The 23,611-nt window shown below is 32.8% G+C and overlaps 1 protein-coding gene across 8 annotated transcripts in view; it reads left to right on the top strand.

Annotated features, from left to right (window-relative positions):
* LOC126881421 (mucin-17-like) overlaps positions 1–16,908 on the top strand; it is a 440,757-nt gene extending 423,849 nt beyond the window's left edge. For 6 of the 8 annotated variants that reach the window (XM_050645687.1, XM_050645690.1, XM_050645689.1 and 3 more), the window contains 3 exons: positions 1,870–2,161; positions 8,418–8,833; positions 14,378–16,908. In XM_050645687.1, the coding sequence (XP_050501644.1) occupies positions 1,870–2,161; positions 8,418–8,833; positions 14,378–14,482 (813 nt within the window). In that variant the 3' untranslated portion in view covers positions 14,483–16,908. Of the gene's footprint in view, positions 1–1,869; positions 2,162–5,861; positions 6,385–8,417; positions 8,834–14,377 lie in introns of those variants that run through there. The other 2 variants (XR_007696844.1, XM_050645688.1) reach the window with 2 other exon arrangements.
* The last annotated feature ends 6,703 nt before the right edge of the window (positions 16,909–23,611 follow it).

The following is a 23,611-nucleotide window of genomic DNA, read 5'->3' on the forward strand; positions in this document are numbered from 1 at the left end:
TGATCTGATATAAGAAGCAGTTGTTTTTAGAACTCTTCAGCGACGTATTAACCTTCCGATGACCAACCTTTTTTGTTACACGGATGACCAACGGGGGTAAAAAATGACCCCAGGTCAAAAATGACCTGGAATGAATGTTTTCAGCATTTAAATCTTCTTCTAACAATACATCCTCGTTTTATGATACTATTTCATCTTCTATATCATCATAAAAATCGCTAGCAGTAACTATTTCCTGTAACTCAGCCTCAGTAAGATATTTGCGGGCCATATCTTACATGTACACAAAATACTAAGAAACTATAATAATATACGCCAGGAAATAATAATAATGGGTGCATTCGGACGACCACAGCGGCTGGACAGCTGAGCCAGCAGTAGCTGTCAGACGTCACCGCTGGAAGCCAGCTGCTGAGAGATTTACTAAGCTTTCCCTATCACGGCTGGATTCAACCACTCAGCCGATTTCTGCTGACAGCCAGCCGCTATGGTCGTCCGAACGCACCCAATGACTGACTGTAGCAGACAGGAATGTCATGATTCGTACATAACAGGCACCACAGTCTAAAAATAGATTTTGATAACGCGCAGTGTAAAACTACTTGGAATTCCACGTAATAGACGGTATTTAACTAAACATCAACTTCAGAATATATTTTTTTGTCGTAAAATATAGGGAATTTTTTTTATTTCAAAATATGAAGATATCTAAAATGATATTAAAGTCAAATAAAAAAATAATGAGTTAAAAATTGAAAATATTTTTGAATTTATTAAAGAAAAACATACGCTGGGGTCCAAATTTACCCCCCTTGGTCATCCGAAGTTTAATATAATATTTATGGATTACCGTTGAGGGCCGACATGATCAACCAAAAAAGAAGATGTATTTGGTTATTATTCTAGTGACTTTCTTGAATGTGAATCTGTCCTTTTAGTTTACTCCTATTGGTTAAAAAATGAACCATAGTACCTACTTAATGTTCTTCACCTTTCATCTCCGTCGTATATAGGTACCTACTTCTGGCTCTGTTCCATAGTGTCTCACCATCAATTTTTCAGGTTTTTATCTCTGCTGTTTCCAGCATTCTTTTTGTGCTCTCTGTGTCAGGTTATGTTTATGTCGCTTATGCCATTGTTGGTCTGATGAATGTTTTGTAAACTCTGCCTCCTTCCAGATGTTTTTATTTCTCAATATTGGTTCCTTCAGGCAACTTGCGGTTCTGTTTGCTATATTCACTTGATCTTTCACTTCTCTTTCGAGTTTTCCGTAGTTAGATAGTGTGATGCCTAGATATGTGTAAACTTTATCACTTATTCTATTATCTGACCGTCCAGCTCTATTAGTAGATTTACTGTTATAACTATGTATTTTGCCTTTGTTTGGGAAATTAGCATGTCAAATTTTCTGGAGGTTATATTAAATTGGTGAAGCATACGTTGTAAATCATCTTAACTTTGAGAGGATAGTATTGCATCCTCCTCTGCTTTTACTTTTATTGTGTTGTTATGATAGATACTTTCGATCCATTTAATTATTATTATTCGTAGACGTATCTTTCTTGCGCACAATAAATGGATAACGTGCTTTAATTTGGCCCTGTCAAATACCTTCTTAAGGCCCACTAAACTTAAGTATGTCGGTTTTTTGTATTGTAGTTATTTCTCTTAAACTTCGCTCATTATAAATATTGCGTCGGTGCATGATCTTCCTGACCTAAAACCTTGTTGTTGTTCTGCTAATGTGATATAATTTCATTCAATTTGTTGCTTATCACTTTGGTTGTTCATTATAATATTGTCTTTTATTATTGATATACGAAAACTTAATGAGAGTAAAGGAAGAAAGTTCATATTTCAATTTTACAGGGCGTTTTTGACGAAACTACCATTAGACCCCGACGACCCAAAGCCACCACTCCTCAACCTGGACCAATAATGCGAGGTTTAAATTGGTTACTCAATACTCTTGCACCAACACCGGCTCCCGCAACAAAAAGACCTACACCCAAACCTGTGAAACCAAATAAACCACCTGTAGAAGAAGAACTTTTGGTTAATTCCCCAACTCACATGACTCCTATCGCCACAGCTGCTCCTTCTAAAATTGCTAACGCGCTCAGTCAAGAGGATATTAAGAAACTGATCAATCAACTAGAAGGTAAGATTTATTATTTATAGTGAGTGTTGTTGGTATATGTAAATATGATATGTTTCACACTAGTTACTTAAGTTATACTAATAGTAAATTTCATAATAAGATGATTTTAATAGTCATCAACCGTTTTTAACTAAACTTACGTGCATAGAAATCTGCCCACATAAAAATTTGGTCATTTTTGATGTCTCAGGTTTTCTAAACCTGTTGGCCGATTTAAGTGATTTTTGGAACATTTTATAGCCTGATTCTTTGACAATACCATTGTAATAATATTGTTGCTAAACAGGTAAATTTTCATACCGGTTGGTTGTACTAATCAAACTGTGTTTTATTCTCAAAGTTTGCATCATCCTGTGAAATATTTCAGCATTTATAAAATACTGAAATTAAAACCCAAACTATAGGCACAGGTTTCCTTAACATTCTGTTTTTTGATTCATTCGTTTATATTGGATAATAAAAAAGTTAGATATTTTAACAACTAGACATGTTCTTCATCAATACATGGTAGTTCTAAATAAGTGCGACAAACTTTAAGGTTTAATTCTGCATGAAAAAATAATGACAGTTGGCTTAATAAATGTATGTCCGCAAATCTTTCGTTTCCGAGATACGGGATGTTTAATTTTTTCTTAAAAACTGACGATTTATTTATTGCTTTAAGACCAGTTGAGATAAGCAAATGAAATTTGGTAGGTTTTAAGAGATATTTGTTGCGGTTTATTTGTCATAAAACTAAGAATTTAATATTCACCATAGGCGTACATGCGGGTAATATGATCGGTCTTATTACCCGTATGCGCGCCAATGGTGAATATTAATTCTTAATATTATGTCAAACAATCCGCAATAACTATCTCTTAAAACCTACCAAATTTCATTTGCATATCTCAACTGGTTTTAAAGCAATAAATAAATTGTCAGTTTGTAAGAAAAAATTCAACATCTCGTATCTCGGAAACAAAACATTTGCTGACAAACGTCTATCAAGCCAAGTGTCATTATTTTTTCATGCAGAATTACCCCTTAAAATTTGTCGCACTCATTTATAAACACCGTGTATTGATGAAGAACATGTCTAGTTGTTAAAGTACCTAACTTGTTTATTATTCAACATAAACGAATGAGTCAAAAAACATAAGGTTAAGAAGATCTGAGGCTGTAGTTGGGTTTTAATTTCAGTATTTTATATAAGCTAGAATATTCCACAGGGTGATGCAAACTTTAAGAAAAAAACACAGTTTGATTGGTACACCCGGTATACAATGAAAATTTACCTGTTCAGCAACAATATCATTACAGTGTTATTGTTAAATAACCAGGCTATAACAGGCTATAATATGTGCAAGAAATCGCTTAAACCGGCCAACAGATTTAGGAAATAAGGTTCATCAAGATGACCAAATTTTTAAGTGGGCCGATTAATATGCACGTAAGTTTACTTACAATATTTTAAAGTCGTCAGGAATAAATATAAATATATTAAATAAAAGAGGCCCAATATGACACTCCTGAAGAACTCAAAAAGGCAGAGATAGCCAAGAGCTAGTGAACCCTCCAACTAACGGTTTTCTGTAGGGCTAGAAATGTGTAGAGTGATAATTCATAGCACACCAAGGCTAAAAACCATGACCTGGCAGGCATCAGCCCTGCACGTGTATCTACCAGGTGAATCGAAAAGTGCATAGTTTAGGGGAAAAATAAACTTTATCCTGTAAAGTTTAAATTTAAGTATGTGTTTGAGTAAGTCATTTAGAAGAAATGTGCACAATGAAAAGCGATTCTGAACAGCATAAGACCTTGCCAGGCGAGGGGAAAGATTAGGGGTTTTTCCTAAAATTATTTTTTTGCACCAAACAAAGTTTTTTAGGTTCTTTTTAAAATCATTCCACACAGAAAAGGTCTTTAGTAATTGTTCTCTTAGGTTAATAGTTTTTGTTATATAAGCGATTAATAATTTTGAAAATTGTGAAATCGGCCATTTTTAACCCTAAATCGGACATTTAAGTAAAAATTTCAATGATGCCAAATTAGGTTGATATTCTTTAAACATTTATTGATGAAATCCCGAAGAGCTTAACTTCCTAACTTAAATCGCCGGGTGCTTAACTTCCTCTACCATTTCTACTTTCCCCTCATTACTTCCAACCAGTTCTGTATTAAGCAGCTTTCTAAGAATCTCCTGCCGTCTGCATAGCTTCCCCTACATATCTCCTATTGGCCGTGTTAACTTCTGGCTAAGGTCTTATGATAAGATTTTCAGATCGCGTAAGCGCCTCTAATATAACTAACGAGCTGTTACGTAGTCGGGACCGGCGGCTTTACGTGCCATCCGAAGACAGATGGTGGCTCAATTACATTAGAAATTAAACAATTCCTGGTGTCAGTGCCGGGAATCGTACCCGCCTCTATAGCTTGTTATCTCAGTAACATAGTCACTGAGCTAGGGTCAATACTAATTTTTTGCAAATTTTTACTATCATTTATCTCGCCTAAACGCCATGTATTTAAAAAGGTTACCGTTATTTTAGTATTCGTACCATATATTTGCCATATCATAAATATTATGTATACCAAGTGACACAGTCACGCAGCCATACAAGGTATGGACTGTATTTGGTTCTCTGCTACAGAATCTGCAATTAAGGACTTCATGAATCATACTCTTTAAAATTTCTCGATACTATAACATTTTACTGCTGTTGTGTCACATGTTAATAGAAGCTAAAATTTATTAAACACTATTTTTATACATACAGTATGGTGCAAATGAAAGGAATAAATTCGATATTTCTTAATCTGGCGACCTTAAGAAAAAATCCCGAAATAGGCCGACTTTTATTTTTAAATTCTGATTTTTTTGGCATATATATCATATTAGTGACGTCATCAGTCTGGACGTGATGACGTAATCGATCATTTTTTAAATAGGACTAAGGGTCGTGTGACAACTCATTTGAAAGGGTATTAAATTCTTTATTCAGCAACATAAACATTGACATAATCATTTATACAGGGTGGCCATTTTTTAATATATTAATTGACAAAAAAGAAGAATGTATGCAATTTATTTAATTCAAAATATATTTTACTGCTGTCAGAAATCAGAAAAAAAATGTTTATTTCACAAATAAATATTGCTTTTCTCTTAAATTAAATGTTCAAACTTCCAAGAGGCAGGTGGTTGGCTTGGACATTAAATTTAAGCGAAAGCCAATGTTTCTTGGTGAAATAAATATTTATTTCTGTTTTTTGGAAACAGTAAAAGTACTTTGAGTTAAATAAATTACATACGCTCTCCTTTTTTTGTCAAATTATTAAAAAAAAAATTTGGCCACCCTATATAAATATTTTTGTCAATGTTTATATTACTAAATAAAGAATTTAATTGCCGTCCAAATGAGCTATCACACGACCCCTATTCTAATTTAAAAAAGTCATTGATGACGTCATCACGCTCAGATAGATGATGTCACTCATATGGTATACATGCCGTAAATATCGTAATTTAAAAATAAAAAACGACATGTTTCGGGATTTTTCCTTAGCATCGCCGGTTTACAAAATTATGAATTTATTCCTTTCATTTGGACCATACTGTATTTAACGTTTTCTTTAAATTAAGAATATTAATAAGTTTATTGACAACTAATCATTTTGTTAATATATCTCTATCTTTCATTATTCTTCTTCTTTTCAGCATTTCTCCTTTAATCTTCTCATTCCTTCCACAAAATATATTTTTCAATTTACCTTCATCTCACTTCCTTCTTGCTTATTTTCCTTCCATTATACCCACTCTCCTTTAATTTATTTTTGTTTGTTTTATTGTTATTTTTATCAGTTTTCCTATTTTTGCTATAAATAATATTATATAGTTGTTAGATAAATATATAAATAACCATAATGTTGGAATTTGTTTTTAAATAAATTTGTATATTTTTTTTTGATATAGGGATATTATAAATTGTTAGGTAAAAAATATATAATTATAACAAATATTGCAAGTTAAAATATAAAATATAAAATTCCGAAAATTAATTTTTATACTTCACAAATTATGTAATAGAGTTTTACATTTCTAAAAGATTAATTTAAATCAAAATATACGTTGAAATAATTTTTGTTTCTACACTGTTTTGTTCACGTATTCATTGTTAATTATTCCTGTCCACATCCCATCCAGTACCATTTATTTTTCCATGGACCATTTTCATAAAACTGTAAGTAAACCTTGTAAATAACAGCTGAAAACCTAACACCCACAGCTTCTATGTAACAAAATCACGTCTTTGAGACATTTCACTTATAGTCCAGGACGCATCTGTTTTGAGATGGAGGTTGAGAGGTGACACATATTTTTTTGCAGAAATTGCTTGGAATTAACTCATATAATAATGAGTTATCCTCCCACTCAAAAAGGTCCGGAACATTGTTTAAATACCTACTCAAAATGTCCAAAAATGAAGAAAAAATTCGATTTTTTTCTTCGTTTTTTGATTATAACTTTAAAAGTATTTACTTCCGACAAAAGTTACATTGACATAAAAGTTACATAATTAAATTTCCTATAATATAGGATTGGTGTAATAATTTAAAAATTGTGTCCCTTGTTGCAAAATAGCAATTATTGCAAAAAAAAACATAAAAAAAAGTATTCGCATTTTACGTTTTTCGACAATTCATGCTACACTTAGAACCTTCATATTTTATCCAGAAAAACTTTATGATATAGCTAAACAACACTGTAAATTTCATTAATATCGGTTCAATAAATTTTTCAAAATAAATTTTGAAATCCAACTTTCGCAAAAAAAAATTAATCTTTTCAAAATGTTGCAGGACTGAAAATAAAGCAGATATCAAGTTGAATTTTTTTTACATAGAGAAGAATACCGTACCTTTCATTTTCAATTTGCAAAATTAAAATCAATTTACTACCACGGCGTAAGGAATTTTTTTAAATTAACAATAATTTTGGGTGCTACGCGCAGGACAGCGGTGTTCGATTCACACAAGTTGATTTCCACCAAATTTTCTTCCAATCTTTATCTAATATATTATTTTCTTACTTATTTTGCTGTATTTTAATATTTTAGTTCCACAAAAATCAAACTAATTTGATTAATGTTTGTGAAATATTGTTTAGACAATAATTGTATCTGTTTAAAAATAACGAATTTTAATTCTCTTAGTTAAAATATATGAACAAAAAAAGTTTTTGCTAAAAAAGGGTAGTATCAAAGCAGGGGCGGATCCAGAAAATCGATTAGGGGGGGGCACATAGGGTACAAACTCAAGGAGTCTGGAATGTACCCCGATAAAATCTATTCTATCTAGTGTATTTTTGATCTGTCCGGGGGGGGGTGCACGTGCCCCCGTGCCCCACCCCTGGATCCGCTACTGTATCAAAGGACCAAGTATGTTCTGTTATTTTGCAATAAACAATTTTTTTTATTTATATCGAAATGTACTAAAAATTAAAATTTATCAGTCATTATTAAAGGTCATTGGAATGCCCAATCAGAGCAAACTGAGCAAATCCTGACACCGTGGTAGTTACCCGATTTTAATTTTGAAAATTTCAAATCAAAGGTACAGTATTCTTCTATATGTAAAAAAAAACAACTTTCTGTCTGCTTTATTTTCAGTACTGCAAAATTTTTAAAAAATGAATTTTTTTTGCGAAAGCTGAATAAACTGATAAACTGATAAACTGATCTAAATGAAATTTACAGTATTGTTTTATTATGTTCATAAAGTTTTTCAGGGTGAAACATAAAGTTCCTAAGTGTAGCATAAATGGTTGAAAAACGTAAAATGCAAATACTTGTTTTTTTATGGACTTTTCGCAATTATTGCTATTTTGCAACAAGAGTGACCATTTCTAAAATTTTTAACTCATCCTGTATTGTAGAAAATTGAATTACGCAACTTTTATGTCAGCGCAACTTTTCTCGGAAATGAACACTTTTAAAGTTATAATCAAAAAACCAAGAAAAAAATCGAATTTTTTCTTCATATTTTGACATTTTGATTATTTAAACCATGTTCCGAACCTTTTTGAGTGGGAGGATAGCTCAAAACTTAATTATTATTACATGAGTTATTTTCAAGCAATTTCTGCAAAACATATGAGTCACCTTTCAACATCCAAATGTACTAATTTTTTTACAGATGCAGCCTGGTTTATTAATAAATAGCATGCGATGAATCTTATAGGAATAAAAGTAATATCACGTTTTTGCTTTTTCAGACATACAGAAGAATCCATCTAAAGGAACATTGGATTTATCACAAATCAAAAGCATTCAAAACCTAATTAATTTAGACGGAGGTGTTGTCGTGAGCACCAACGGTGAACATGGTACCACATCGAGAATAACAACTACACAATCTACAACTCCTACTGTCCAAACTACACAAAGACAACCTAAAAAAATGGTGACTCTACCTACTGAAGATCCGTTGTCAGCTATAAGTAGCAGTGAAGATGGCTTTGGTTTTGACTCTGTAGAAAGTACTACTAGGACACTAAGAGCACCTGTAGGTTTTAATCCGGTACCAGGAGTCGATGATGGTAGTCCTAATCCCTTGGTACAGAGCAATTTGATAACTGCAGCTGTTAATGTTACCAAAGCCATTTCTAACTTTTTGGGAACAGCTTTACAGGTACATAATTTATGTTTATGTATATGAGTATTATATAGAATATAGAAGTACAGTGTGTTGATCATGTGTTGCAGTGTGTATAACTCATTCAAATATGTTTGCTTTGTGCTATAGCGAAAGGAGATACATGTATTTACATTATTTTTGCCTTGAGATATATGCATATCAATATTTTAACCCTTAATTACTGACATGGATGTTTCAGGACGGATGCGGTATGTCATATAGTTGCATATTATTCTCCTTTGTTTTTAATATGAATTTATCTTATGTCACTGAATTTGTTTCTCACATCAACTGCGGAATGATTTTTAATACTGCTACAGAATAAAATGCTGCTCTAAATAAAATAAACTTTATTTTTTCAAGAACATTATGGACGCATGCATAATATTAAAAAAATGGTGGAGGTTCTTACAAAATCGTTTATAGGCTGAATTACAAAAAACTTCAGTATTGGTAACTCAAAAATAGCAAAATAATGCTTTCCACTTGAAGATAGAACAACTGGCTGAAGTTGCTGCCAGACTAATAGCGAAAACATACACTTGACTGCTTTGAACTATAGAAACATAAACACTGCCATGCGGTACGTGATACCGCAAGACGAATTTATGTCAACGCAACTCAAAGACTAAACTATACTTCATCATCATCAGTGGCTTTATGAGCCAAAGCCTTCTTCAGAACAATGACGTCTTAGTCCATTTTTGCAATGGAAGGGTCTTGAGAAATCGTTTTGGATTTTTACTATGCTCTCTGCACCTGTGAGTGTAAGTTCAGTTAATTGGACAAGATGAAATGGTATTCGAAATTCTACCATAGCAAGTAGAATTTTATTTCTATTAAGGGAGTCGTATGCGGCTTTGAAGTTGACTTTATGTCAACACAACTCAAAGACTAAACTATACTTAAACTGGAGTATTCGGGAGCAGGTACAATTAAACACCACTTGAAGGTACACAAATGTTGTTCTAGAAACTTTTTAGAAAACACGTTTTACAACAAAATATATTTTCAGCAATGTATGACATACCGAATGTCAGTGGTTAAGGTTTAACACTGTTTCCAAATAATTCTTCTCAAAAATCGTCGAAGATCAAGAAATATTTAAGTTAATATCAAAGTATTATTTTCCTGTCGGTTTTTCTTTCACACTTAATAATTCTTTCATTTTCACTCTAAATTGGTTTTGCACACTTGAAATGAAGATGTTCTTAAAAAAATGATGAATTCAGAACGCCTGCCTATAAACATCAGGAGAAGGAGGAGGAGGAAAAAAACAGAATAATTTAGACCAGTGTTTCCCAACGTGGGGCCCACGCCCCACAGGGGAGCAATTTGATTGTTAAGGGGGGCAATTCGAAAGTGGACTCAACACAAGTTAAATCCTTTCACTACTGGCCAATTAAGTAAATGCAATGCTAGATTTCGGTACCAAAAACGAAAAAAGCAAATTATTAAATAATTGAAGTAAATAATTATTAGGTATAATTTCGCTAGACCAAAATTTCAACTGGATCTTTGGCGCCTCAAGTAAAATTAAAATTTTGAAAATAGAACAACATTTAAAGTCTCTATGTATACCCTATTCCACGAATATACGACTGTGTTGGATTATTTCGACAACGAATATTTTATTGTGCAAAATATGAAGAACGAAAATAAATTGCAAATTACATTGCTGTTTATTGTAATAATTATTAGAGCCACTTACTTTCGTACTTCTTATGTTGCACACTGAGATATTCGTGGTCGCGATAATCCAAAACAGTCGTATGTTGGTGGAATGAACCATAGGTACTATTCATACGTCAACTAATAATCGTGTCCTTGAGGATAGTTATCCAATTTCTTTATTAATTGCTTAAACAGGAAAAATCATAACATAGCAGAGAATTTAATAACACCATCAATAGCAGCATTTATTAACGGTTTTTGAAAATATGACAAATATCTTAAAGCTGTGCATTGTGCAACTCACTAACAATACTGTTAGCAGACAAATAGACGAAATGAGTGAAGATATTGAAAAACAACTTGCTGACAAGTTGAAAACAAGAACTTTGACAGTGAAAATGGATTACATAAGACATACTGATAAATAAAGGGCAGTTTGTTGAAAAATTGTTGTGTAAAAGACTAGAAAGCACCACTAATTTTAAAAATAATATAATAAGCTAAAAAACTGGTTGATGTTAATCATATACCAATAAAAATTGTAACATCTTTTACTGCAGATGTTGTTCCTAATATGACGGGCAAGAAAAATGGCTGCTTAAAATTCATGAAAGATGCGAATCCAGAAATGATTATTGAGGATTGTGTTATCCATAGGGAAAACTATGTACTTAGCTTAAAACATATTGACTGTTCTAAATGAAGTACCTCATTTAGTAATAAAGTGTGTTAATACTATTAAGACTAATGCCAAATGTGAGCGTCTCTGTAAACTATTTTGTGAAGAACAAAATGAAGACCCAATGTGAATTTTACGTCATAATGAAGTAAAATGGCTACCTAAGATGCTTGAAAAACTTTGTGACTCAGTTTTATACTTTTTAAAAAAGTTTGAACAGTTTCATTGACTCAAAAAATGTGAAGTAACTGATACCGCTTTACTTGTTATTGCCAATCATGTGAATATTCTATCGGCTGATTTAAAGAAATATTTTTTGATATAAAACAAATTGAATTTGAACATGGATGATGGAGCCAATGTTAGAGGATTTGTCTGATATATATCAAATGTGCAGTATCAAGAAGAAGTCGCAGAATTGTAAAATAATGAGTCAGGTAAAAGTGTGTTTAATAAAAATAGAGAGGAAACAGAAATAAATATCCAAATTCAACCGAATGTGCAAGAAAGCTATTGCTACCATTTCCATTTTCATATTTAACAGAATATGAAATAAGTGCTGTAAATGATTTTCTAGTAAAAAAAAAAAGAAATCGGATGTAACGTCAAGACTTGAGACTGAAGCTAACCAAATTGGAACCTAATATGAAATCTCTGTGCACCAAGCATCAAGTACAACAATTTCACTAAATTAATATAATAAATTAATATAGAGAAATCTATGAACAATTAAATTTTTGTAATATTAAAAAAAAATTATATACGTTACATGTGGGGGGGGGGGTGCATAAGAATTTTAGAAAGGCTAACGGGGGGCATGGCCCAAAAAAGTTTGGGAAACACTGCTTTAGACTTATAATTAGAGAACCTAAATAACGTATACTTCGCCTTATAATACAAGGAAAAGTGGAGGGAAACAGATGAATTGGTCGAAAGAAACTTTCATGACTGCGTAGTATTAGACAATGGTTTAGTTTCAGAGTCTTCTTCTTATTTTGGTATTATTTATAATTATCTTATTTTGGTGCCTATGCGTTTCGAATATTGGCGATGATTTTAGCTATAATTATTTTATGAACTTATGCTTTAAATAGATAAGTTGTTGTTGTGGAAAACCATTTCCTCAGGTTCTTTAACCATGATATTCTTCTTCTCCCAATTCCTTGCTTTCCGAACACTTTGCCTTGATGGATTATCTTCGGTAATCTGCATGTAGTGCCGTTTCTCATTGTGTCCGAGATATTTAAACTTTCTCCTTTTAATAGTATACATCACCTCTCTTTCTTTCCCAATTCTTCGTAATACTGTCTCGTTGGTTATGTTGTCCGTCTATGATATCCTTACACATGGTTCCACAGTAGAAGATTTCGGGCTTTTGGGAAGTTCTAAACATGATGATGGCCAACGTCTGAATACACACACGACATCTAAAAAGAAAATATAAATATATAACAAATATTTAAACAAATATTGGCAAAACTTTAACTGTAGTCGCTGATTCACAAATCTTGTTACGTATTTGGTGAAATTTAGCTAAGGGCAGAACATTGAAATATTGAAAGACTATGAAAGACTTTATTATGTATATAGTTTTTTTTTTTAATATTAATTTATGCAGTTCAGGGAACCTTTATTTTCTTAATTGAAAAAAAAAAGATTTTTTAATATTTGTTAAAAAAACTGTTATATTTATGGTTATAAATTGTTTCCATATTATTAAAAAGGTTTTGAAATATACAAAAATTTGGCACTTTTAAATACCTCTCACCACTGTCTTCCAAAAGAGATTAATTTGTTAGACAATTTTCAGTATTCCTGTAAATACAAATTTTTGAGTTCGAACGGGATTCAATTCGTGAGACTAAAAACAAATAATAATAATAACAATAATAATAAGCGCGTCGAGTCTAGTCGGCCCCTGGCTTGATTGATTATTCTCCTCCATCGGTTCTTGTCCATTGCTGTCATCCTCCAATTTGTGACGGTGAGTATTTTTAGATTCTCTTCTACATCCATTTTCCACCTTCTGGGTCGACCCCTTCTCTGACGTCCTGTCCTCCAATTGTACTTGACAGTAGCATTTTTGGTAGTCTACCTTCTGGCATCCTCGGTATGTGTCCTAGCCATCTTAGTCGTTGGGTTCTTATTACTCCTAGTACGCTGGGACTGGGCACCCCACATAACTCTCTCAGATCTTCATTTGACCTTAGGATCCAAGCGCCGTTCTTCATTTATCCTCCAAATATTTTCCTTAGTACTTTTTCTTTCCAATATCTGTATCATTTCTTGTTGCTTTTTATTTAAAATCCATGTCTTTGTTGCATAAGTTACTATAGAGCTAATAACCATTCTATATATTCTTAGTTTGTCACCTCTTGATAAAACAGATAAATAAACCTTTAAAAAGTTAATTTTTTTTATACTTTTCTGACCTTTATAAGCTTATTTATATAAGTAATATTTATATTTACTTTTTACCTGTAATCAGCTATTTTAGGCGCATATTGGGAGCCCCCATTGTCCAGTGAAAGCTCTAAATATTCGGCCTTGCTGTTTTTCATAATTAAGCCCTTTTTTAATGTCTCGCTGCTCCTTCTAGATGTTTATTACTATAAAGTTGATTTTATCGCATTCATTAAAGGCAAAGGCTGCCATTCAGGAAACTATTTCTACCACCTTGTTGCGAAAAAATTTATTTTTTTGTGACAAAATTAAATTAATTTTCGATAAATTTCAATATTATAAAACACGTACTCCTCTTACAAGTAGTTGTAGAAAGCAATTGTCGAGATCAGGTACCCAGGGGAGGCGTGGCGCGCCGTGTTGTACACAAATGAGTTTTAGCTTGGGTAGGTACCGTTATAAATACAGCTATGACATCGTTTCTATTTTGAATTTCTTAATAAAATTTTAGGGCAGTATTTCTATGATACTCAGGAATGTTTTTATGTAAAAAAAAATCGATTTTTTTAAAATATAGAAAGTAAAAGTTCCCTTAAAGCATTTTCGTTTAGCCTTCCTGCGCGCAGTAGAAAGAACATTGCGTTGCGCTTCAATGAACCTTTAACTGTACGACCTGAGCCTTTGTGACGAGCAAACTTTATATTTTATTGTCTTACTAACCTTTGCACTGTACAAAGCTTTTGCACTTAACTAACTTACCTGTTCAACTTTCTAAATTGTAGACTGTTTCTCAGGGAGCTGCAGCGTCTTTCCAAACCCTCTTTGGTGTTTCATCAGTGGGAACGAGAGTCCTAGGTAGCGCATCAGGAGGATCTTCAGCAGGTTGAAGAAAAAGATGAAGCTGTTAGGAAAGATTTATTTATTTATTAAATTTCAAAAGAGGGCAAGTTGAATATTCTGTGAAAATTATTCATTATTATTATATTGGCTCAAATATATTTATTGGTGATTAACAATATTCACCACTTTATAGGCATTTAAAAGTATGATGCAAGTCAAGAAGGCGGTTTAGTCTCATTTTAATAAGTTTATCTGTTTAATTATCTTACTTGAACAATTTATACAAATTGTACATGCCATTAAACGTACTACCAATATTTTACACTTCTTCTCAGTTCTAACAAGGTCTTGATTTTCTCTAAATGTCTTAATCTTATATCTATAATGATGCGAACAATGAGTACAAATCACAAGCAGCTTTGGTTTTATCTCACAACAGCTCACGCATTTATGTAAATACAGTCAGAAACATTTAAACTATTTAAATACTAGCGACTATTATACCTCTATTGTAAATTTTTTTGTATAAACAAATAATTGATTTTATTAATATAGAAGCTGTATAAGAACTTGTAAATATTACAGGGTCCATCACTGAAAAACTGTTGGTAAATCCGACACAAGTCCTTACTTTACGAGCCTTACAAACTTTCCAGAAACGCATTTCTCCCTCATACATCTCCATAGCTATTGTACAGTTCCCTTTTCTTCTCGCCGTATTTATCTATTAGCTGTATTAAAGCAAACAAGACATCTGTTCATACAACTGTGCACACGATATTTTCTTAGCAGTAGCTATAGCTCACTTTGCTTTTCTCTTTGGTACCTTGTGTACCTACGTCCTTATCTTCCTTTATTTTAAACCTGTCATACTTTTATTTAACCTCTTTCTTCTCTCAACTTTCTGTTGCATTTCATTATTCCACCACCTAGTTTCTTTGTCCCCAAGAGACGCTTTACCAAATGTTTTTCCTAGTACCTCTTCTCTCACTCGTACCACAACTTTGTTGTTTTTTCCACCAGTCATTTACCGTATCTTTTTCATCAAGCTCTTCCAGCACTTCACATTTTTGAATACTCTTAAATTGCTCTGTATATTGGTCTAAAGAAACCCATACTTTACATTATTAAAATTACAGGATTACATTTTTAAGATTTACATTAATACTTTAACAATATTAAGATTTTCAGAAATAAACAAATGCATATTAATATTACTTTAAAATGCAGTTTTCATTAAAAGGCTTCTCACTCTCACTCAATTTATCACATAATCTATCAGATATCTCTATAATTCTTTTCTCCTTTCTGTTATATTTACTAATAATTTCACTTGTAAATTGTATGCATAGTGTTAAAATACAATTTTAGATATATGTATTATAAATTATATAATTAAAATTTTTAAACTTTTGATTCATCATAATAATAATACGATGAATATAATATTATATTCTGTTCAGAGCTTACCCGAAAACTTTTTAAATTGCGCGTATTTAGAATATTATTATAGATATGGTGTTAATTTTCAAACCAAATATTTTTACTTCTTGTGTTATGTTCTTTTTGATTCTTTGCAGTTCCCTTTTTCTGTTACTGTTATTGTTAAATTTTCTGCAACACGTAAATAAATACTGCTCTTTGTTTTTATACCGTGGTTCTTTGATCATGATAACATCATAGAATGTGGTTTATTTATTTATTTATTTATTTATTTAGTCTATTTATTGTCAAATTTCTTATTCGACTCTATATAAAAACGTCTTCTGTTTGTGTCTTTTGAAACGTTGCATATATATTGTTTTAGTTTATTTTTATTACATTGTCACCATTCTCTCCTGAATGTTTCAACATTTTCTTAGGTATTTATCTTTTGCTATGTTATATTAATTTTATATTGTGTGTTCTTGTTTTCATTCCCTCTGTTTTTTTATATTTATTTAGCCTTTAACAGATCTGTAATCATTGTAAGAAAATGTATGTTGTCATAATATAATACGACTTGAATTGCATCAGATTAATGTTGGAGGTAACTGGATTTGCTATTTTTAACTAAACATTTTTATTTGGAGAATGAGAGTGCCTAATTTTATTAATGGATAATTTTTATCAGGATATGGTACGAATGTTCCTTACGGTTGTAGGTTCTTATATAAATTCAGGTGCCACGTGTATATAGGCTTTAAATCTTTGAAAAAATAATAATATTTTTGATGACTGTTAAGTAAATTATTATTTTTGTAAATAAAATAGACTTTTAGAAACGATATTTGCTCTAAACACACGTAGTTTTTAAATATTTTAAAATTTATAAATTGTCTAAACTTATTTACTTTTTAGTATTTATCTTCATTTGAAAAATTTATTTACCAAAATTTGAAATAAACCAGTCGATATAAAATACTCGAAAAGTTAGTGCTAATGTTGGCTTGTATATATTATGTTATTTTAATATATTTTTTACCATTATAAACGTTTTTTAAACATTTCTCCAATCCATAAATTAAACTATGTAATACTCTTCACCCTATCCCAGATAATAGTCACCGTAGAGCACCTTATCTCCCACAAATTTTAAAAATTGTATTAAAAGAGGCCTAGCCTAACACTGACAACTCCTGCTACTATGTCTAGAATTACCCCGTGAACCAAATAGCTACCTACTGTGCATACCAGCTTAAATCGATACAAAAAAGAAGAATCGCCAGAACTCTCTCCGTGCAGTACATTTGAATAACTTATACATACGCAGAATTATAACAAAATTCTCACACAGATGCCTCCAAAGAAGAACAGACCGTAGGCAGCTCAAATACAACAGCAGCATCATACATATAAACTTTCTCCCAAATGCATTGTACACATAGCTGAAGAGTACGAAACACTAAAGGCATTAGTCTCGCCCATTACTAATGAGAAATCTTCTTCTTCTTGTAGTGCCTATCCGTTTCGGATGTTGGCGACCATCATGGCAATCTGTACTTTGCACACTGCTGCTCTGAAAAGATTTGTAGTGGTTGTGTTGAACCACGTACGTAGATTTTTCAGCCACGAAATCCTTCGCCTTCCTGGTCCTCGCTTTCCCTCTACTTTTCCTTGTAAGACCAGTTGCAGCAGTCCATATCTTTCACTGTTCCTCTTTATGTGATCAAGGTATTCGATTTTGGCTGTTTTTATTTTGATGAACAGCTCTTTTTCTTTTTGCATTCTCAAAAAAACACCCTCATTAGTAATGTGGTCGGTATAAGATATCTTCAGGATTCGACAATAAAGCCACATCTCAAAAGCCTCAATTTTCGTGCAGGTGGTGTCTGTGACAGTCCACGACTCAACTCCGTACAACAGTATAGGAAAGATATAACATCGTAGTAATCTGACTTTTATGGGCATCGACAAATCATGACATTTGAACAACTTTGCCATTTTTTGAAATGCAGATCTTGCTTTCTCTATCCTACATTTGATTTCTATAGAATGGTCCCAATTTTCATTGACGTTCGTACCAAGGTAGGTATATGTTTTTATTCTTTCTATTTGTTGACCATTCACACTGATTCGTCCAAATTGCTGTTTGTTCCTAGAGATAATCATACATTTTTTTTCTTAGTGTTTAGTGAAAGTCCGTATCTCTGACTGGCTTCTGCGATTCTGTTCATTAACTCCTGTAGGGCTTCAGAACTGTCAGCGAATACCACAGTGTCGTCTGCGTATCTTATGATATTGATATATTCTCAGTTAATTCGAATTCTGGTTTCAACACCATCCACTGCTTCTTAAAAGATTTCCTCAGAGTAGATGTTAAACAGCAGTGGGGATAGTATACATCCCTGACGGACCTCACGTTTGATTTTGATATCGTCTGATTTTCCTGCCTCTGTCCGAAAAGGGGATGTTTCATTCCAGTACAGATTGTTGATAATCCTTAAATCGCAGGTGTTAATTCCAATATTGGTTAATATCTCCATCAGCTTGTCGTGCTTTACTGTATCGAACGCTTTATGGTAATCAATGAAACATGCATAAATATCGCAATTTACAACTCTACATCGTTGAGATAGCACTTACCCACTTACCTTAATAGTACCCACTGCATTTCGAAAACCAAACTGTGTTCGGCTGATTTTTTCTTCGCACAGTCTATATATTCTTTGATGTATAATTTTTAGAAATAGTTTTAAAATACGGCTCATTAAGCTGATGGTTCGAAAATCACTGCTAATGAGAAATCATTAGCAATATTCTGACTACAATATAATATATATTGCACCGATTTGAAACCTCAATACTCTGGGTATTGAGATTTTGAAGAGGAAGAACTGACGAAATGGGGGAAAAACTTGAAGAGAAGAGATTTAGGATACTGATGAAGAGTGCCCTAGCTCAGAAGAACAAATCAAATAGGCAGAGAGACACTAAATCTCAAGTGAGTATTCGGGCTAGCTTCAATACACTGAGTATTGGCTTTGAGATATGAAACAGAGATATGAGATAATGAAATGATAGAGACACGGAAGAAAATGAAACCTGTCAATACAAAAATTTAAGGTAACTAGAGGAGAACGCTGGAGATAGAATGATATGAAGGTATGACAATGAGGGAAGAAGAAGGGCGCCAACTCGGACAGCTTAGCTTCCTGGGCCTAGAATTTGAAAAGCTTACTTTACTTTACCTTTAGCGAGAAAAAAAACCTACTTTCTGAGCCTAGAATTTGAACAGCTCGAGATTTTTGAAGTAACAAACGACACGAAATAGATGACATTTGATACAATGACCTGAAATACAAAAACTCAACTTACCCTTCTTGCTATATTTATGCTGATAATAGAGACTATTCTAAACATATTTGTTAGCAGTAGCGACCATAGAATGGTACGAGGTAAAATAGAAATAAGCTTAAAGAAGAAGAGGTATAAGGTGATTAAAAAGAAGAACAAATCAAAACCACGGATGAAACCATCAGATGTAAATAGTTTTCAGCAATGTATTTCAGGGATACTTAGCAGTCCTGAAGCAGAAAGAAATATAAAGGAGTTAAATAATAAATTAACAAAATTTGTTGCCTTACTGGAAAGTCAAAACAAATTCTGTCCTAGAACTCAAAAAGAAGAGAAGATCAGCCAAAATATCCGGCAACTATTGCAGAAAAGAAGAGAAATGAAAAGTGACACGGAAACTAAAGCTAACGAGCTACAAAAATTAAATAAAGAAATATCCAAAGCTATTGAACAAGACACTCGAAAATACAACCATTGAGAACAATAGAAGTATGAAATTATTGAGAAGAAGACTAAGAACGGGGACAAGGCAGATAATAAAGATTAAAGATAGAGGAAACCCTTAAAATAGTTAAAGACTTCTACAAATTGCTGTACACAAGTCAACACAAAGTAAATAGCAAAGAAGATCAAGTACCAGAAATATTAACAAGCAAAAAGGGCATTGTCAACCAAAGATCAGAACTGCTACCGCAAATCACAATAGACGAAATAAAACTAGCCCTAAGAAAAGCTAAGAATAACAAATCTCCAAAACTAAACTCGTTGTAAGTGTTACCAGATTTGTTTGACTATTCTACATTTTGTTTACTTTTTTTACATTCAACGACCCAATTAAATATTGCTTAACCTTGACCACCATGATCTACAATTGTGATATTTGCTTGATTGAATTTTCCGAAAACGACAAATACAAGATACGTTGTCATGGGGACTGTAGACGGTATTTTTGTCTCAAGTGTTCTGGTCTCAATAAAACCACCTCAAAAACTCTACTAGATCCAAAAAATGCCCATTTAAAATATTTCTGTACATTATGTGATTCACCTAGCCTCAGATGTTTAAATGAAAAAGTAACAAATTTAACAAAAAATCAAATACCACAAGAGAACTTTGACGCCTTACTTCAAGTTACTAAAAAACTCACAGATAATTTGCCTGTATTTATATAGACATATGATTTATTAGCAAAAAATGACGACAAATTAGATTATCTTACAAAAAAAAATTGACGAGATTCATAAATTAAATAACTTGTTAAATCCTGAGTATCTTTTAAAATCCATAAGGCAGATGGAACAAGATATTTTCAATATATCGTCAGTTTTATTTCGGCTGTTCAAATGACACGATTAAAATACAAGTCCAAGATACAAATTCATCTGAGATAAAGTTGGGATTAGAGAGGCTCTCTTCACACATCAGTGAAATATCTAATCAAATGTGTAATCTTTCCAACAAACTACCTACTATACCAACGAAGAAAGAGGTATCGAAGAAAAACATAGTATATGCCACTTCAAGTACCCAAACTGAAGACACCCAGCATTTCGAAACCAGTACAGTCAAAAAAACAAAAATTGCAGAAGATAAATGTCACTTTGTCGTCATTAGCAACTCAGCCCCAATATACACACCTATACAAGTAGTTCATTACATTAAAGAGAAGCTAGGTATCAAGGAATTTATAAGATGTTACGCCCTCCTTAAAGATGCCAACTCAGATACTGGCTCCTCATTCAAAATAGGTATTATGTCTAAACACCTATTGACTTATTATTTAATAAAGAAATTTGGCCACTGGGTGTAAACGTTAAGTGGTCTACAGAATCCTTATACTCCGAACCAACAACTTCATCTGAGATAGATATAAATCGGAAGAACATCAGAAGCACGGTTAACTTGGAAAATCCAATTACCATTCCAAGTAACAACAAGAATGAAGTTGATACCACAAATATACTGACAGACAAGCAGGCCATTGCAATGTGCAAATCTAAAGATCCTTTCCGTTCTCATATTAATTTCATTAAGAAGGATATTTTAGAACCATCGATAAATCTGGATCCTTTGACCCCACCAAGAGTTAGATTGACCAATAACTCGAATAGTCGATATCTTTTAGCCAGATTAAGGGAACCGAATATCTTGAAGGCCATTAAAATTCATCTTGCTTTTCTACACGACGAACCCGCATCAGTATTTTATGATGGGTATACCAACACCAGTGTTAAACTGTTTCTGGCTTCCGAAGGACTTTCGACTAAGAGTGAAGATCTAAGAAAAATTCTTCTAGAATTCAACGATGCTTATGGAATCGGTGCAGATGAAGTAGACGCTGATCTTGCTGCTTTTAGGTCTTTTCTCACTTCGGAAAGAATTATTCACCTGCAAAAATCAAGGGAATGTCACCGAAATTATTATTCCACTAGCTCTCCGAGACGAAATTTTTAAATAATACGACGTGTTCTGAGGAACTAGAAACCTCGAATAATTTTAGTGATGACAACTTTAGTATGGTTCTGATTAATATTCGTTCTATAAGAAATAAAACTGACGAATTGTTTTTGTTTCTAGAGGAATTAGGATTTCCCCAGATAGTTGCTGTTACAGAACACTGGCTTGCAGTCAACGAGCCTTTTTTTGTAGAGAAATATACCACAATTGCTAGGTATGATCGTCCAAACTCAGCTCATGGAGGCACCCTAATTCTTTCTGCAAACAATGATTTTTCTCTGATAACAAAATATGACTTTTTGTTGAATGAAGCCTTCTTTGAATTTTCCTTAGTTTTTAATAAAAATCTTAATCTTTACATTATTTGCATCTATAGATCACCTGACTCTTCCGTGGAACTATTTTTTCAAAACCTGCTAAATTTGTTAGATGACTTGCCTCACAAAAGCAGAAAAATTCTATGCGGAGGCTTCAACATAAATTATGCTGCTGCTTGTGCTACCCAAATGTTCTTGGTCAACATATTTGAATCAAATGGTCTCTCAATGCACGTTAATTCTCCTACAAGGATTACAAAAACTACATCTAACATAATTGATTATATTGTCTCCGATTGCTGACCCCTTGATGTTTGCTCTACAGTTATTAATGCGGAACTATCGGATCATGAAGCAGTATATACGAAATTTAACATCTTCAGCAAACCCTCCTCGAAAACCCGACGTTTAGGTAGGATTTCTTCCGCTCGGAATTTTTATAAATTTCAAAATTTATGTTTAACTTCTGACTGGCATTTTCCTTCTACGGACGTGGACTATAATTTCAGTGATTTTTTGGAGAACCTTGTCTGTATCTTCAATAAGGCATTTCCTTTAATTACGATTAAGCCAAAACGTCGCAAACCCTGGACTACCAAAGGTATCCGCATATCAGCAAAAAATATGCGTTCACTTCTTTATATCAAGAAATTTACTACCAACGTCTCTGTCACTCAATATATCACCAATTACAGAGTCACATACCTAAAACTCATCAAATCAGCTAAAAAAGCCTACTATCAAAATCGTCTGGGAAGCTCCAAAAGTGTTGCAAAAGAAACTTGGTCCATAATAAACGATCTTCGAAATAAAACCCACGCAGCTCAAACATTTACCCTTCCAAACCCTGAAAATCTAAACGAATACTTCAATAACGTGAGTAAAAATATAACATCAACTATTCAAGTCTCAACAAGATCCCATTTCCTATCTCCCTAATTCAAAAATTGTCTCGAATTCATTCTTTATAAGACCAATCTATAAATCTGAATTGATCCAAACGATCAATAGTATCAAAAGCAAATCATCTTGTAGTACTGATGGACTATCCATAAAAATCTTCTCAAATCTCACAGATAATGTGTTAGAACTCCTCGTGTCACTAATTAATGATTCCTTTGAAAACGGTAAATTTCCAGAGTGCCTAAAGACAGCCGTTATTATTCCTCTTCATAAAGGTGGCGAAAAATCTAATACCTGCAACTATAGACCTCTTGCCCTACTACCGGTACTCTCCAAAATTATTGAGAGGCTCATAAAAACCCGACTTATGTCCTTTCTCTTTGATAACAATATTTTATCACAAAATCAGTTCGGCTTCTTAACTAATAAATGTACAACTGATGCCCTGTTTTCTGTACTTCACGAGGTTAACCAAGCACTAAACAATAATCTTTTTACTGCCACTGTTTCCTGTGACTATTCCAAAGCTTTTGATTGTGTAAATCGCAACATTTTGATTAAAAAACTTAATTACTATGGAATTCGAGGTATTTTTTTGAATTGGTTCAAATCTTACTTAGATAATAGGAAACAATTGGTTAGAGCAAATGATACTGACTCTAGTCTCAAAAACATTATACATGTATGTGGAGTACCACAAGGTTCAGTATTGGGTGCTCTACT

Source organism: Diabrotica virgifera, chromosome 3, assembly GCF_917563875.1.
Source record: "Diabrotica virgifera virgifera chromosome 3, PGI_DIABVI_V3a".
NCBI lineage: Eukaryota > Metazoa > Arthropoda > Insecta > Coleoptera > Chrysomelidae > Diabrotica > Diabrotica virgifera.